This window comes from Carcharhinus amblyrhynchos, chromosome 1, assembly GCF_965287045.1.
Source record: "Carcharhinus amblyrhynchos chromosome 1, sCarAmb.v2.hapA, whole genome shotgun sequence".
NCBI lineage: Eukaryota > Metazoa > Chordata > Chondrichthyes > Carcharhiniformes > Carcharhinidae > Carcharhinus > Carcharhinus amblyrhynchos.
Genome location: NC_137324.1, coordinates 153,161,870 through 153,180,985, shown reverse-complemented (window position 1 = coordinate 153,180,985; position 19,116 = coordinate 153,161,870). Strand labels below are relative to the sequence as shown.

Genomic DNA, 19,116 nt, shown 5'->3' with positions numbered 1-19,116 from the left:
TGGGTAACAGGGTAGGTTTTGAGGGCCACAACTGATCTCTGAGGTGTTTCATGTTGTACGCATGACAAGTTTTAGTGTAAGTAAACATTGAATTATATAAAATGACGTATAAATGTACTTAAACTAACAAATGCTAGCAAAAATGGAAATAACATTCAAGACTGATTCCTGGTAGTCAGGCGTTCAACTGCTCCAGGCATTTAGCTGGATTATTGTAACATTTGATGACATGCCCAAAACTGATTCCACTAAAGCAAATCGGAAAGAATAGCACCTGCTAGATACAATACAATACTCGCATTGAACGACCCAGCAGTATCTGTTCACACGCGAACCTTAAAGCCACAGTCTCCTGAGAAAGTCAATAATTTTTCCATTTCACAAACTACTCTCCATCCAACCGTGAATTTTGTATTAGGTTTTCTTAATTTTGGTGCACTTAGGATCCTAATGGGATTCATACATGCTAAATACACATGCAGCCAACAGGAAACAAAATCGAAATGAGTGTTGAAAGAAAAAGATATGGGGTGGAATTTACCCATCCGGCCCACCACAGGGATTATAGCAGGTGGGATATGGTCAACGAACCTTTGCATGGTCCTTGGGTGGGATTTTCCAGTCTCAAGGCGAGTGCGGCCAGAAGATCCCACCCATGATTTTTATTAAGATTCATGTCATATGCAGCTATAGCTGAAGCAAATGGCTGATAGCCGCAGGACAATTCACTGCAAAGAATTGAATCATCATAGAACCCTACAGTGCAGAAAGAGGCCCTTCGGCCCATCAAGTCTGCACCGACCACAATCCCACCCAGGCCCTACCCCCATATTATACCCACTAATCCATCTAACTTACGCATCCCTGGACACTAAGGGGCAATTTCTTAGCATGGCCAATCAACCTAACCTGCACATGTTTGGACTGTGGGAGGAAACCGGAGCACCCAGAGGAAACCCATGAAGACACGAGGAGAACATGCAACCTCCACACAGTGACCTGAGCCGGGAATTGAACCCAGGACCCTGGAGCTGTGAAGCAGCAGTGCTAACCACTGTGCTACCGTGCGTCAATTCTATTTCATCTTTGCACAAGTCCTTGATTAAAAAAGGTAAAGTCACCATAATCCCAGAGAACCAGAGGTTGTGACTAGTGGTGATTTAACCCAAGGATCACCATGCCTGAGGCAAGGGACATGGCTGAGAAGGTGGGGCTTTCATGAATATCCTCAGCTGGCACAGAAACTGAATCCATGCTGTTGGCTTTGCTCTGCATCTCTAACTAATTTTCAGCCAGCTGAGCTAAACCGACCCCCACAAGGCCTCGATTAAATCTCTGTTAGAAGATTGTGCCTGGTTTTGATCTGCCCACAAGATGGGAAATATTTAGACTTTGGCAAGGTACACAGTCTATAAAATTGTGTTTTTTAAAATCTGTTGGTATGTTTGGAGGGAATGCAGCAGATGCTGGAAAGCAGGATAACTACTCATTTTAATCTTGTCATGTTTACTTAGAATGAAACTAATAGCTTTTTGGTTACAACTACAGAGGACTTTTTTTGATTAAAGTAATGGAAGTTGAGTTAGGTATACAGGATCAAATAGTCATGTGATACTAGAAGTGGGGGGATCTCTCTTCTTCTCTCTCTCTGAAACCTTCATGGCTATTATCACATTTTATAGCAAGTATGCCTGAGTTTGCTAATTGCATTTAAAGTGGGTTTAAGTATATGGCAAGACTATTCCTTACTTGGAACTTACATAGCGATAAGTTAGAAATTAAGAGTTGTTTCTTTTCATGTTTAAAGTTTGCTCAATGGTTAAGAGTTAAACTGCTTCATCTTGTCAGAGTTATCGTTAACTGTGTTATGAATAAAATGTGTTTTGATTTTTAAAAATCCATAATTTGTCAATGGAATTCCTCCTAAGGTGGAACATCCTTTCCTTACGTTCATACTAAAACAGAAAAATTGTTTGGTCTGGTCTTGCTTCACAATATACCTTCAGATTCTGGTTGTGGGGGGCTTGTGCCAATATTAAACAGTATGCCGGCAATTCTCCCAAAATAAATTAAGTGCCTCATGGGCAGGAATACGGGAGCTTTCCCAGCCTGGTTTTTGGGGAAGCTGAGTGGATTACAATGTTTGTTACAGAGTCTATAATGGGATTGTGTGGGGCGGGGGGTGGGGGGGGTGGTGCCTGAACCCGCTCAACAGGTCGGCATTAGCTGCTGAATGGGCCATTGTGCATACGCCAATCTGTCAGTGGAGAAATTGGTGCATATGCACCCCCCCACCAATCGCTGGCCTCCAGATCACCAGCTTCCTGGTTGCCTCTCCAGACCACCCGGCTTTATTGGTGGCCTCCATGAACCCCACACACTCCTGATCACCAGCCTCCAAGACCTCCTCCACCCCATGTCCAGCCAAACCCCCCCCTCATCTCCAACCCAAACCCTGCTCCCATATCCAGCCCCAATCATCCCCTCTTTCCCAACTCTACCGATCCCTAATACAGAGTGCAAAGTGGGCCCCCCACCAATCACAGTAGGTCCTGTCCCTCGTCAGGTCCTGTCCACTTGACACTGCCTGGTGCTCAGTGGGCAGAGCCAGGGTGCCAGGCTGCCAATGCCAGGCTGGCACTACCCAAAGAGCAAACCCCCTTTCCCTGACCCCCTGAGGGGATCACAATGGCCTCTGTCCCCATCAGCATGATGATTATACCTGGTCCCCATTAACAGGGACCCCGGAAGTGCGGATTAAATCTTTAATCTTTTGGGCTCGCTAATGTTTGCCACCTCTCCTGGCGGGGTGAGAGACATTAGCAAGCCCGAAAGATAGCATGATATACTGCACAATACAGAAAATCATATTGAAATGTGAATTTGAATATTATAATCAGCCTCGCACTGATTTCCGGCATGAAGCTGATTATGTTAAAAACTAAGGCCTGGGAATGTCGTGAGCAGCTGGACACCGGTCATGAATCCGACTACAGGCCCCCCCACTGGTATCTCCCGGCCCGCTGTGCTGTTCGAGTAGTACAGTGGGCCGGGAGAATCACCCCCTATATTCCTGGTTTGGCCAACATTTTTTATTTGTCAGCCTTGTTTGTAGAGCTGAAGGGGATGAGATAAGGAAATGTGCTATGAAGCCACAATGGAGAACTGAGACATAAGCTGGGATTTTCTACTCCTGTTCACGTTGGGCTGGTTCAGCGACAGGTGTGAAAAACATTCTGGGAAATGCAAAGTCATGTTTTTGGTCAACATAAATGCATGACACGGTTTTTCCTATCCCCCAGGCAGCATTTCCCAATGTTCAACGTCGAGAACATTGTTTAAATATATTGACATGTAATAAACTTGTAATTAAACTAATTATAACTAAAATAATGAACTTTAAACTAATTATCATAACCTGATGCCTGAATCATTCCCTCAATAGAGAATCCATCCACATCAGCATGATGGCAGAATGACGTGAATCATGACTGGTCTCCCAAGGCATGCACCTGGCAAGCAGACCTCTTGGGGAGCTCAGATGAGCGCAGCACTCAGGAAGGGGAGGGTTGTGCCTGGGCATTACCCAGCCAGTGATGGGGGCAGTGCCTGAGCAATAATGGAGAGTCAGTGGTGGGGGAAGTACCGGGGGCAGTGCCCAGGTAGTGCCTGGACAGGAGTAAGTGCTAGGGGGAATGCCATGGGGCAATGTTGGGAGTGTGCAGGGATGGAGGGATGGGGCGCTTCCAGTGTGAACTCCTTTGCTCTCCCTGCATTGGGGTGATCTTTAAAAATGGTGCTCCGATCCTTAGCTGACTAAGTTGCTGGCAGCATGGGCAAATCAGGGATCATCCCTCCAGCAATAGGTTGCAGGATCATCAGTCGTACTGATTTCTTGAAGATAATCAACAACATTTCTTAATGAGTTAGATTTATTTTCAATACAAAAGTAGATGTCAGATGACACCCATCTGGTCTGAATGACAGTGGCTACTCTCGACTCTTGTCCAGTTCTCAGTTCCTTCATTTCTATGCTGGTCACATTTTTGATGAAGCTGCCTAATGAAGTGCCACAGTGCACAACTTCCCAGTTATAAGTGAATCACTTCCACCTAGAAGTAGGTGAAGAAATAATAATATTTAGTATATATTTACCTCAGGATCTGGGTTGCACCATTAACCCAGCACATGCTTTTGATCTTAAATGCTAAAAAACTGCTTGGATTGGTTCACTAACTTTCGTAATTTCTTTTTTCAAATTTGAGCACTATAATATCTTCTACTGCAAGAAGGTTCATTTCTTTTTCTAACAGATACTAAATCACATTACTGAATGTCATTCCATCAGATACAATGACCTGAACTCATCCAAATGTTTGAGAAACCACTGTGAGTAGCTTTAACACAAACTGCAACACAGGAAATACTTCTATCCTTTTAACTTACTTGTTCACAGAGCAGTTGGACTGTGAGGAGATCTCCGCTAAGGACAGCCAAATGCAACGGTGTCTGGAAAACAAAAATGTACGTAGTAGTTTAATTTATCTGATAATTTGTTGCTCGAGTTTCTTTTTTTTTAAACTGTTTTAGAGTAAGTTTGTTTTTCGCCGACGCACAGAGAACTTCCCAACCACTAAATCAGGCTTTTTTGGATCCTATGCACTCTGCAGCACTGCCTTGCATTGATTGACCCCAGCCCTCTTCCCTCGCTACATATAAGTACGTAACAGTCTTTCCAATATGGAAGTAATTTTCAATCAGCGGACCAACGTTATGAGCTGGATTTTCATGGAGTCGGAGAGACTATCATTTGAAAAATGGCATCTGGAACCTGATTCTGAAATGCCTGGCACCCCTAAATTTCATCAGCATGGGTTAATGGTACAAGCTGGCGCATATTGCGAGCCCGCATCCTGAACTATCTAACTGGCTGACACCATAGCAGAGGTGGGCATCTTCTAGGCCGCCACAGTTTTCATTGATTTGGGCCAGCTCTTCAAGAACTCATGGTTCACTGCCTCTCAGCAGTGTCATGAACCACAGTTTAAATGAGGAAACCATTTAAAAGGTAAGTCCAAAAGGTTCTTATCCACTTGCTAATCAATGCTCCTCCACTCACCATCCCTCCATGGTCCCTCATACTCAAAATGCCAACCATGCACCTCTATCCACATGGCCCCACATACCCTCCATGGCAATATAGCAGAAACTATAATAACTTCACACCTCTTTACATTGTGTAAATGTTGTGAAATTGACAGAAAGGATTACAGAAAAAGAGCTGTCAATCAAGCAATACTTTCCCTTGGGCACAGCTGTTTCAACTGACTTTGGATGTCTGGGTTCTTAGTCAAGCCTCAACTTGCATTCTTAGAATAAAGTTTCAGAGTACCAGTGTCTTTTAACCAATTTGCATAGGCATTCTGGAAACTCCTGTGGCTGTGCCCTAATTCTTTCCCAGGGTGAAGGGCCTGACTCTAGACATCACCACCCATCTTCCCAAAACAGAAATCCTGCCTTTGCAGGCACCTACTCCGAATGCGGGCATGCCAAGTTTCTAAACTCCATCTATCCACTGTTAGGATGAAAATCCAGCATTATAATTGTGGTTAAAGCAGGTCATCCCTGTCACTCTGCTCAAAGGAACTCTTACCAGGATGGATTTGTTCAAGGTGGCCAGGCCAGGAAGAGGAACCGTCCTGTCATACCACTTATACTTAGCTATCCCGATTCTCTTTTATATCAGAAAACGTTTTATGCATATGAAAGGCTGATTTTCTTCTTTAGCTATAATCTGATTGTATTTCATAATCCAAATCACAATTTTGCCACTTGGAATGGAATTTTCCTGTCCCACTCACCATGGGAATCGTAGTGGGTGGGACATGGACCATGCAATGGTCCGTTGACCTTGGGCAGGATTTTCCGGCATTGGGGTGAGCGTGGCTAGAAAATCCACCTTCGGAATCTGTTTCAAATATGTTGGAATTAGGTTCCCATAAATAATTGTGGGGGGTGAGGGGGAGGCTTTGTGTTATATAATTGGATGTGGCTCTGCAGCCCCAGTTTTAAATTTTATTGGAAATGAATCATTGTATTCATTGTATTGATTTGCCAGGTACTAAGCGGGGGAAAAATTCCAAATAATAGTGTGTACTTGTCAACTTAACCTTCCTATGTCTTTTTATGTTTGGATAAGTGCAAGACATGTATTCATACAAATAATTTATATTATCTCACTATCCAACAAAATTTTGAGGGCATCATAAATGGAGCGGTTCATTTTTATTTAACCTTTCTGGTGGTAAGCTAACATTGGTGATTTGGCAGCCTATTTTACACCCTATCTGTCCAACTGTGAGGATGTAAAATTGGCAACTAATCTGATCCAGTTAGCTCCCTGCTGGGTTGACACCGTAGTCCTATGCATCTGAACACTCAGTGACATTCTTCCATGATTGAACAGAGTTGTTTGCCCTGTTTAAAATAAATGTGTTAATATCTCCAATGAAAAAGGAGGTAGAGGAATTTCATACCAGCATATCAAACACTGAGTAGTAGAAAACAGTTGCAAGGTTTGCATTCTTTACCTGTGTGCAAATTTTACTATTTCAGCTCTCACAATATTTTTGTAGATTTTTACCAGTACTTCAAATATCTTATTGAGTTAGCAGCCATATTTGTGTTAGCAGCCTAATGGGATTTGTGTCCATGGTGAATGGGTTCTGAAAATGTTTCATTTTGCATTACTGTACATAAGCTGAAAACTTACAAAATGGAAAATGTCTTTTCTTTCAGCAGTCTTTGGGATAATATTACTGCATTTGAAAACACCATTTATTCTCTAGGCATGAAAGAGGATTCTATTTTTAATAAACTTGGGCCTGTATGCCAATGCAAACAGCTGTGTGCAAAACCTTCTGCTGCACTGTCTGCACAAAACATTTTTCTAAGATAAAGGGCTTGGACAGCTAACACTATCATTGTATACACTAGGCATCTGCATTTAAAAATTAATCAACTCTCTACCCTTACCTATATAGAGCTGAGACCAAACTATTTTACTGTCAAATGCCTGTATCTGTTGAAGTCATATTTTATATGAAAACCATTAGCTGCTACATGAAAAATAACGTTTCTTACACTTAATGTGTGGATAAAGATCTCCATTAAGCAATGTCAATAAAACAATTGAATGTTGGTGGCTTTATTACACAGAATCTCAGGACCTCCAGTGCTGGAGCATTTTCTCATAATTACTCAACTGTACAACCATTCACAATTTGTTAATTGTATCTTGTTCAGTGAAGGTCATAACCTATGCTCTGAAACACATACATAGGCCACATGATAGTTAGATTCCCGTTTATGTGGTGTCAGTGGAGACATTTGACACATTGCTCGTCAAAGCCCATTAATCAGCCCCCTTTGGTGTCCGGTGGGAACGGAAATGGAACTGAAAAGGAATCCTTAGTCTGACCAATCCCCGGACAGCAAGTTGAAACAGGAGAGACTATATTCACCAGTGCAGTAAGGTGAGACGAAGGGCATTAATGCTTGCTGTTCTTAAATGAGCACAGCAGAAACACAGACACTGTCAGGTTGCAATTTTTAGGATCCCTTTTAGTTAGGACCATTTTAACCACTAGACAGTAAAACTTCAAGCTTAACAGCTTCTGGCGGATAAATTCCTGGCACGCATATTAAAGTATACCAGTGATGATCAAATAGTTTGCATCTATGTATTAAGTACAAATATATTCTAAAACTAAATAAACACGAACTGTTTGTGAACAAAATAGATTTTTAGCTCAAAGTACACTTCAGCGAAAAAGTGGGTGTGAAAAGCTTACTTTGTTATCTAAGCAATGTTACGGGAATAGTTTCATTTCTTTGCAAATATGTAACAAAACATTCATTTGAATTGACACAATCAAATTCCTTCAACGCATCACAGATTATGTATGTTCTCAGCAGAAATTTTAAAGAAGGACAATAAAGATTATTTAGCGTTCAAAATACGTGACAGGTTTTATTTTGAAATCTAACTTGTACTACGTTAACACTCCCCTACTTCACTAGTAGGGCAGGTGCTGGCCTAGTGGTGTTATCATAGAGTCATAGAGGTTTACAGCATGGAAACAGGCCCTTCAGCCGAACTTGTCCATGCTGGGTGACCAGAACTGTACACAATATTCCAAGTGTGGCCTTACCAATGTCTCGTACAACTTCAACAAGACATCTCAACTCCTGTATTCAATATTCTGACCAATGAGACCAAGAATGCTGAGTGCCTTCTTCACCACTTGTTACTCCACTTTCAAGGAGCTATGAAGCTGTACCCCTAGATCTCTGTGTTCTGTAACTCTCCTCAACACCCTACTGTCGCTAGACTATTAATCCAGAAACTCAGCTCGAATTCTGGAGACCTGGTTTCAAATCCCGCCATGGCAGATGGTGGAATCTGAATTCCATTAAAAAAAAATCTGATGATCATGAAACCATTATCGATTGTCAGAAAAACCCATCTGGTTCACTAATGTTCTTTAGAGAAGGAAATCTGCTGTCCTTACCTGGTCTGGCCTACATGTGTCTCCAGAGCCACAGCAATGGGGTTGGCTCTCAACTGCCCCCTGAACAAAGGCAGTGAGGAATGGGCAATAAATGCTGGCTAGCCAGTGATGTCCATGTCCCAGAAGTGAATAAACTTGTGCCAGGCTGTCAAGGACATATGAGATTTAAATGCTGACATGAGAAGTGATTTGTGAGCATCTGGGGTGGGATTTTGCAGCTGCACTAGTGCCAAAGCCAGAAAATTCTGCCGAGGTCAACGGATCTTTGCATGGTCCATATCCCACCCACTACGATTCCTGTGATGGACAGGGTGGGAAAATTCTACCCTTGATGTAGATTTCAAACCTTTTTTTTCCCCCAAAACAAAACCTCTGTTCCTGGTGTTAAATGTCTGTCTCAAAGCCTAAACCTTAAATCAGCTCTTAAATTTTCAGTTTTAATGTCACACTACATTATTTTCTTTTTGCTATCATATCTTTCCAAAGGAGACAGTTTTAATTATGTCCTGTGCAGTGTTTGTGGCTGTCCTTTTCAACCCTCCTTTAACTTTTTCCACAGGCAATTTTGCCCTTTGGCATCTAGCCTGGATCATTGCTATAGAGGCTTGACTCATGATTAATTTGCTCAGTATTAATTTGACATCAATTCTTTAGGTGCAGTTCACATGTTGCAATCAATATTGCTGTCGCTCAGAATAAAGGAGAAAAAAACCTAACTCAGGTGGCCACTGCTTAAATAGGAACTGGAAGGAAGTGTCAAATTTTATCTAACTTTATATCCCATTGGGCCCCATCAAAACTACTACATTTAAATTTGCCTAAAAAAGTTGTATTTCAAGCACAATGTCAAGAAATTGACCTCACCTGGTGCCCAATGTTTAGGTGGTATAAATGCCCGCTGATCTACAGAAGTGGCTTCCAAGATATGTAAGCAAATTTGATGCAAAATGTGGTCAAATGATGTTTTGATGTCAAGGACAGTAATGCTCAGCTCACCTCTGGAATTCAGCTCTTCTGTTCATGATTGGACCAAGACCGTAATGAGTTGAGTGGCCCGGCACAACTCAAACTGAGCATTGATGAGTGGGCCACTGGTGTGTAAATTGGTTCATAGCACTGATGATCACAGAAATCACAGAATTGTTATAGCACATGAAGGATGCCATTGAGCCCATCGTGTCTGCACTGGCCCTCCAAATGAGCATTATGACTTAGTGCCACTCCCCTGTCTTTACCCTGCATATCATCTCTGTAAAAAAAAAGGATCTAATCTGAATGAATACCTCAACTGAACCTTCCTTCACAAACCTCCAGGCAGTGCACTCCATTGATGATATCTTCCATTGCTTTTTGATGATGAGAGTAGAATGATGGAGTGGTAATTGGCTGGACTGGATTCATCCTGCTTTTTGTAGACAGAACATACCAGGACAAATTTTCTAGACTGTCAGGTAGATGTTTGGCTGGGACCACAGCTAATTCTGAGGCACAAGGCTTCAGTACAATAGTTGGATGTTGTTAGCGTCCATTGCTTTTGCTTTATCCAGTATCTTCAGTCTTTTGTTGATATCGCGTTGAGTGAATTGAATGGCTTGAAGATTGACATCTGTGATGCTGGGGACCTTAGAACGAGGCCGTGATGGATCATCCACTCAGCACTTCTTGCTGAAGATATCTGCAAGTGCTTCAATCTTGTCTTTTGCACTGATGCAATGTGCTCCCTTGTCATTGTGTTTTTGGATTCTCCACCTCCAGTTAGTTGTTTAATTGTCCATCACCATTCATGACTAGATATTGCAGCACGATATCATATGTTAGCTCCTCAAAAGATCCAATCAACCATATTAGTCAGACACAACCTTTCCTTAACAAATCCATCCCTTAATTAATCCTTTTCTTTATAAATGCATAAGATACATGGAATAGACAGCAAAAAAACAGGTCATTTGGCCCAACTAGTGTTTGCTCCACTCAAGCCTCCTTTTAAAATTTATTCTTTCATGGAATGTGGCCATCACTGACAAGTCCAGCATTTGTTGCCAAGCCTTAATTGTCCTTGAACTGACTTGCTAGGTCATTGCTGAGGGCAGGTAAGTGTCAACCAAATTGCAGTGGGACTGGAGTCACACGCAAGTCAGGTAATGTCTTTACATTCCAGATTTATTAACTGAATTTAACTTTAACAGCAGCCATAGGAGGATTTCAACTTATGTCCCCAAAGCAGTAGCCGGGAGTTCTGGATTACTAGTCCAATAACACTATCACTATGCCACCATCTCCTATCTTTTGTCAACTAAGTCTATTATTGTAACCCTCTATTCCTTTCTCCCTCATGTGCTTGTCTAGCTTCCCCTTAACTGCATTTATACTATTCATGGAGAACCACTGGAAGAGAGGTATTCTCACTGGATTAGGATTCCAGAGACCTAGGGTAATGCTCTGGGGACCTGGATTTAAATCCCACCATGGCAGATTGTGAAATTTGAATTCAATTAAAAGAGCTGGAATTACCTTCAATGTCCTTTAGGGAAGGAAATCCGTCACCCTGACTTGGTCTGGTCTCTATATCATAACCTGCCCACAGCAATGTAGTTGACTCTCAGGACTGGGCACTAAATGCTGGCCCAATCAGTAATGCACATATACCATGAATGAATGGCACATCTTTGGACTGTGGGAGGAAACCAGAGCATCTGGGAGGAAACCCACGCAGACACAGGGAGAATGTGCAAACTCCACACAGGTAGTGACTCAAACCAGGAATCGAACCCAGGTCCCTGGAGCTATGAGGCAGCAGTGCTAACCACTGTGTCACCCTAATCCACCTGAAGGAACTCTTCAGCTGCAGGCAATAAAATAAATAATAAGAAAATAAAACAAGACTTATTCCAACTAATAAATCAAAAGAAAAAGTTTAATAAAGAAACTTCATTACTCCAACATTTGAGTCCTCACCCTGGGCCATTAAACCTCCCACAAACGTCAGCAGCTTCTTATTGAGTCAGCTGGTCAGCTGACCACCATACCATTCTGTCATTGGTTACATAATTTATTGGGTCAACTGACCCTTACACCTTCTTACCATTGGTCACCTACAACAGATCCAATGGTTACATTCTAACACCTTCAGATAACATACACTCCTGGAATTATGTCTGTGGCCACAGAAATGCTTGTCTGTTCTCTTACAAGAACAGACCTCTAACACTATGATTTTCTGACCTTCTTCATCCATCTATGTACAACTGAGTCACATTTGACGCTAATGACTTTGCTCTGATTGTACTCTCTTGAGGGATCATCACTAACCAATATTCCTAACTGAATACCAGTTAAAGAGCAAGATGCACTGGGAATCTTTTAAAACCTGCCCTGTTCTTCTTAACTCCTGGCAGTCACCCATTTTCTTTATGTCTGAAATCTCTTAAGCTATGGGTAACCACCTCTAGAAATGGAATTGTGATAATAGATCGTAGACTTGCAGATGCATAGCCATGATACAATAGGTTCAAACTCCAAAACACAGAACTTGAATTCCTCCAGCTGACAACACTTACTGCTTGCATTTGTCCCAGATGTGAAAAGTCTCCTGGGTTTCCACATAGCACCCAAAGTGCATTTGACAGGCCTCTATTTATTGGACAACTATCTAAACCATATCAGGAATAAACTGAAGACATGCCCTGTGAATTAAAAAAAAGCCTCTCACCAGTTGCTTATCAAGCAGCACCTTTCTTCGTGTTGATGTCACGTCAGGTGTTTTGAACTCTCTCCCTGACACTTGGACTTCATTACCTCCAAGCTCTTCGATTCTTGAACTAAAAACACTAAACACACAATAGTGGTACATAGGTACTAAACCTACTGTCCTTTCATTAAAATCCTCAAGTTCTGCTGCTTCTCCCTCAATATTTGCAGAGCTTACTAACACTGATATTCCTAGTGTCCCCACATGCCCTCCTTGGGCAAGTTAGTCAAAAGGTAGTCATTCCGTATGGAATGTACGAAGGAAAGGCATGAATGTGGTTGTGGGAAGTGGAGCACTTGAAAAAAAGCTCTTACCTGACCAAAGCCATCCACTTGCCTAGGATTGAAGCCGGAATATATCAGGAGGCGAGTTAACTCACAGTGCCCTGTGCAAAAATAAGAATGTGGGGAAAAGGGACAATATTAGGAGTGAGTGTGACTACTTATTATTGCACTTAGCTAATTCTTGCTCTATTTTGGCATTTTATCAGAACTACATGCAAATGATTTGACCAAAGACTGATTATGACTGGGAATCTGTTATTCCTTTCAGATCAAAAATGCATTATTCACCAAAGAACAATACTTAATGGTTAACATGGGGAAAAGTACTTTTGTATTGATAGTTTATCTTATATGGAGGAGTGCAAATTCTAAACCCATGCTTCCCTTAGTTTATATTTAAAAGTTGAATCAGTCTGCTTGTAAGTCAGCTTCAGATCATAAACACAAAGGTACATCTGAATAGCTATTACATTGACTGCTAGAACAGGACAAGAATGTTAGGAGGGTCATTGCCCAGAGGACAGAGATTTAGGACATTTGACAAAACAGCCAGAGGAAAATGGGGAGTTTTGTTTTACATACAGTCGGTTGTCACAATCTGGAATATAGTTCTTGCGGGGATGATCAAAGTGGATTCGTTACCAATATTCAAAAGGGAATTGAAATATATGTAAAATTGAGTTATTTGCAAGTCTCTGGGAAAGAGCAGTGAAGTGGGTCAAATTATATAAATATTTCAAGGAGCCAGAACAGACACAATGGGTCAAATGGTCTACAACTATAACCCAATGATTGTGAAGTCAGCAATCGCAAATTCCATACTTACACTTCTGGTTATGGATGAATGACCTAAATGTACGGACTCCTAATGTAAATGCACATAAAATGATCTGGTATTTATCTTGAAATATAAAATCAGTGCAGGCATGGATCGAAAACGTGCAAGAGGATGGTCACGGAATAATTTATGCAACTTGCATTAATTTGCCTAGACAAGCAGTACAATGGACAGCTACTTCCATAGCCTTGGCAATGGTCTTCAATAATATTAACACCTTGGTGACATTGTGGCCAATGAATCTCTTCCCTGTTGACATCAAGATGTAGCTTTGGGTGATGGCATCAGATCGTGGGAAGCTTAGGCTTGATGTTCCAGCCAATATGAACTTGATGGCCATTTCTTGCCAAATTGTTTTGAATGCTTGTATACAATGGCTGGTAGAAAATGGATTGGCTCAGTTGCCTATATAGCTACTGTGTGGATTAGACTAAAACAACTAGTACAGGGTTTAATCCCCATTCTGGCTGCAGCAAACTCAGGACTTGCCACCTCACCTTACTGCAATACAAATAAAATGACAACACTGCCGGGATTCAGCAAATAATCACCACAAAGCCAAAATTAATCTGAGTTAGAAACAGGGGCCAAGTTCTTCCCTGCAGACAGGTCACCAAATCAACAATTATGAGACTTGCTGTCAAGTTGGATGGTAAATAACTTAACAAGACAGTAAGAAGTCTACAAGAAGTCTAGAGGGGTCAGTTTTTGTGCAAAGCGTGCAGGAAGGTTTTTTGACTCAGTATATTGATAGGCCAACTAGAGGTGAGGCTATATTGGATTTGGTGCTGGGAAATGAGCCAGACCAGGTGCTAGACTTGGAAGTTGGTGTGCATTTTGGTGATAGTGACCACAATTCGGTTATGTTCACCTTAGTGATGGAAAGGGATAGGCATGAACCTCGGGTCAGTAGTTTTAGCTGGGGGAAGGGTAATTATGAGGCTATTAGGAAGCATAGGTTGGACTAGGAGACTACAGGGTCTCGGAACGTCCGAAATGTGTTTTTTCAAGGAGCAGCTACTGCGAGTCCTTGATATGTATGTCCCTGTCAGGCAAGGAGGAATTGGTCGAGCTAGGGAACCGTGGTGCACTAAGAAAGTTGGTTCGCTGGTTAAAAAGAAAAAGAAGGCTTATGTCCGGATGAGACTTGAGGGCTCAGGTAGTGCACTAGAAAGCTTTAGATTGGCTAGGAGGGAGTTAAAGAGTGAGTTAAGAAGGGCTAAAAGAGGACATGAGAAGACTTTGGCTGATAGGATTAAGGAGAATCCTAAGGCGTTCTATAGATATGTTAAGAACAGAAGGTTGGTTAGGGCAAGATTGGGGCCAGTTAGAGACAGCAGTGGGAATTTGTGTGTGGAGCCGGAAGAGATTGGAGAGGCATTGAACCAGTATTTCTCTTCGGTGTTCACGCAGGGGGACATAAATGTAGCTGTGGAGAACACTGGGTTACAGGGTTGTAAACTGGACGGTATTGCAGTTGATATGGAGGATGTGCTAGATATTCTTGAGGGTTTGAAAATAGATAAGTCCCCTGGGCCGGACGGGATTTACCCTAGGATTCTCTGGGAGGCAAGAGAGGCGATTGCAGAGCCTCTGGCTCTGATCTTCAGGTCGTCGTTGGTCACAGGTATAGTGCCAGAAGATTGGAGAATAGCAAATGTTGTCCCATTGTTTAAGAAGGGGAACAGAGACTTCCCCGGGAATTATAGACCGGTGAGTCTTACTTCTGTTGTGGGTAAGGTTTTAGAAAAAATTATTAGGGATAGGATTTATAGTTATTTGGAGAGTAATGAATTGATTGGAGATAGTCAGCATGGTTTTGTGGAGGGTAGGTCGTGCCTTACTAACCTTATTGAGTTTTTTGGGAAAGTGACCAAAGAGGTAGATGGGGGTAAGGCAGTTGACGTGGTATATATGGACTTTAGTAAGGCGTTTGATAAGGTTCACCATGGAAGCCTTCTGCAGAAAATACAGATGTATGGGATTGAGGGTGATTTAGGTAATTGGATCAGGAATTGGCTGGCAGATAGGAGACAGAGGGTGGTGGTTGATGGTAAGTACTCGACATGGAGTTCAGTTACGAGTGGTGTGCCTCAGGGATCTGTTTTGGGGCCACTGCTGTTTGTAATTTTTATAAATGATCTGGATGAGGATATAGTTGGGTGGATTAGTAAATTTGCTGATGACACCAAAGTCGGAGGTGTGGTAGATAGTGAGGAAGGGTGTCTTAGTTTACGGGGGGACTTGGACAAGTTGCAGAGCTGGGCCGAGAGGTGGCGGATGGAGTTTAATGTGGAAAAATGTGAGGTAATTCACTTTGGCAGGAATAACAGATGCGTAGAGTATAGGGCTAACAGTAGGACTCTGAATAGTGTGGATGAACAGAGGGATCTAGGTGTATGTGTACATAGATCCCTGAAAGTTGGGAATCAAGTAGATAGGGTTGTTAGGAAGGCATATGGTGTCTTGGCGTTTATTGGTAGGGGAATTGAATTTAGGAGCTGCAGCGTCATGTTGCAACTGTACAAGACTCTGGTGCGGCCGCACTTGGAGTATTGTGTGCAGTTCTGGTCCCCACATTATAGGAAGGATGTGGAGGCTTTGGAGAGGATGCAGAGGAGGTTTACCAGGATGTTGCCTGGTATGGAGGGGAGGTCCTATGAGGAGAGACTGAGGAATTTGAGGTTGTTTTCGTTAGAAAGAAGGCGGCTAAGAGGGGACCTTATTGAAACATATAAGATGATTAGAGGTTTAGATAGGGTGGACGGTGATAGCCTTTTTCCTCGGATGGAGAAAGCTAGCACGAGGGGGCATAGCTTTAAATTAAGGGGTGGTAGTTATAGGACGGATGTCAGGGGTAGGTTCTTTACCCAGAGAGTGGTGAGGGATTGGAATGCCCTGCCTGCTGCAGTTGTAAATGCGCCTAGTTTGGGGGCGTTTAAGAGATCCGTGGATAGGTTTATGGATGGAAAGGGTTTGGTTTAGGTTAGAGGGTCATTGCTTTTTAACTGGTTGGCGCAACATCGTGGGCCGAAGGGCCTGTTCTGCGCTGTAATGTTCTATGTTCTAACACCAGGTTAAAGCCCAACAGGTTTATTTGGAATCACAAACTTTTGGAGTGCTGCTCCTTCATCAGGTGATGGAGAAGTAGGTTTCACAAACATGTCATGTCATATATAGACAAAAACACAATGATTGAATAATGGTTGGATGAGACGTATAAGATGATGAATGGGATGGATAGGATAGAGGTGGAAAGACTCTTCCCGCTCAAAAAAGACAGTAGGACTAGGGGGCACAGCCTCAAGATAAAGGGGGGGCGGTTCAGAACGGAGTTGAGGAGGAACTTCTTCACTCAAAGGGTGGTGAATCTCTGGAATTCTCTGCCCGTTGAAGTGGTGGAGGCTGCCTCGCTAAATATTTTTAAGAAGCGGGTTGATGGGTTTTTGATAAGAGAGGGGATTAAGGGTTATGGGGAGAGGGCGGGAAAGTGGAACTGAGCCACGACAGATCAGCCATGATCTTATTGAATGGCGGGGCAGGCTCGAAGGGCCAGATGGCCTACTCCTGCTCCTATTTCTTATGTTCTTATGTTCTTATGATGAGTCTTTTCAGGTCTTCACAGGTACAGACATGTGCTTGGAAAGAGGGAAAAATCACAGGTTAAAGAGATGTAAATTGTCTGAAGCAGGCCAGTTAGTAGGACTTTGCAATCCTAAACCAAATGGTGGGAGTTACATGTAGTGTGACATGAACACAAGATCCCGGTTGAGGCTGTCCTCATGCACGCGGAACTTAGCTATCAGTTTCTGCTCGGCGATTCTGCGTTGCCATGTGTCTTGAAGGCCACCTTAGAATGCTTATCTAAGAACGCCCTTGATTGTTGAAATGTTCTCAACTGCTGAAGTAAAGGGAACACTCTTGCCAGTTGATTGTCATGTGGTGTTCATCCACTGTCGTAGTGTCTGCATAGTCTCGCTGATGTACCATGTCTCAGGACACCCTATCTACAGCGTATGAGGTAGACAATCTTAAGACAAAAGAGGGAGAACAGGGGCATTCTGGTCAAATACCTTTTTCTTCAGCAATCACTCGCTAACAGATATGATAGTCCGTTTAAGAAAATTTACGTTATTGGGCCTGGGTTCTATGGATCTTTGTGTAGTTCATGAGTCCAATGCTAAAGCCACATCTTCAACTGCACACTTGGCAGATGTTTCTGGGAGGTGGGTTCAGTCCTCGGATTTGAGATCACTGACATTCCTTTCTCAGGCTCCTTTTCTGGGCCTCCTCTTTCAGCTGGCTGTTCTCGAAAAATTGTGTCCATTCAGTCAGGAGGTTCCTCCAAGTCAGTCTCTTCTGAGCAAGGGTCTCCCAGCCATTGATGTCTATGTTGAATTTCTGAGATAAGCCATCAGGGTGTCTTTGAAGCGCTTCCTTTGTCTCCCTCTTGTTTGGGAGTCTTCCAGGAGCTGGGTGAAGAAGATTTGCTTTGGTAATCAGCACTGTCCATCTTAAGTGGAGTTGGTTTCAGATGAGGGTGGCCTTGAGGTTGGTGCTCTTGGCTCCTTCAAGGACATTGATGCTAGTATGCCTGCCTCCCAGCTGATGCAGAGAATCCATCTCAGACGGTGTCGATGGTACCTCTCCAGGCCCTTGAGGTGGTGTCTGTACGTTGTCCAGGTTTCTGAGCCTTATAGAAGAGTTGGGAGGATGTTGTCTTGAACGAGGATCTTGGTGTCAGCATGACTGTCGAATTGTCGAAGATGCTTGTCTTTAGGCACTTTTGGACTGGATTTGATGTTGGATCTCTGTATCAATGTCAATAGGAGGTGGCTCCCCAGGTAGGGGAAATGTTCCATCTTTGGGAGGGTTTTTCTTTTGATCCTGATGGAGGGAGAGAGTGGATCTTGCCCTGAGGCAGGTTAGTAAATGACTTGGGTCTTTTTGAGGTTGAAGCTGAGACTGGTCCTTTGGTACGCTTCCTTGAAGACGTCAAGCATGACTTGGACATTCTGTTCTGAGAGAGTGGAGGTGGCGATGTCTTCAACATGCTGAAATTCCATGAGCGATGTCAGTGTTGTTTTCTTCTTGGATTTCAACCGGTTGAGGTTGAAAAGTTTTCCATCTATTCTGTAGACACCACTCTCACTTCACTGGGAATCTTATTCTTGACAAGCTGAAGGATGGTGGCAATGGACATGGAGAAAAAGCAATAACACATCAGTCTTGAGCTGGAAGATCTACATCTTATTTCCATCGGTGAGGACTGTCGCTGATGTCTTCACGTGGAGGTGTCCGAGGATGTTGATGAATTTCTCTGGACAGCCGGCCTTTGTCAGGGTCTTCCATAGCACTTCCTGATTGACCAAGGCTGCTGACTCAGCCAGACTGCTGATGTAGGGATTGATTCCCATGGAGGGAATCTTACTCCAGTTAAATACTACAATAAAAACTTAAGCAAAAATGAATAGCAGATGAGATAATAAAATTACAAGAATTAACATAAGCTGAACTAGTTATAAAATGAAACACTAAAACTTTGGGAGCAAAATTGGTTGTTCTGAGAAAGGGGATACAGGGTTACAACCACAGGATTAACTTCTGCCTCTTCCAATACAGGCAGCACTCAAACATTGTGTGGCCCGCTCATTAATATTTATGTAGGGCCCA

General features: G+C 42.8%; 1 protein-coding gene across 1 annotated transcript in view; it reads right to left on the bottom strand.

Moving 5' to 3' along the window:
• LOC145341908 (uncharacterized) overlaps positions 1–19,116 on the bottom strand; it is an 81,500-nt gene that overhangs the window by 34,593 nt on the left and 27,791 nt on the right. Inside the window, exons 3-4 of the mRNA XM_080186991.1 lie at positions 12,636–12,706; positions 4,447–4,509 (exon numbers count right to left, since the gene is read on the bottom strand). Coding sequence (XP_080043117.1) covers positions 4,447–4,509; positions 12,636–12,706 — 134 coding nt within the window. The remainder of the gene's footprint in view (positions 1–4,446; positions 4,510–12,635; positions 12,707–19,116) is intronic.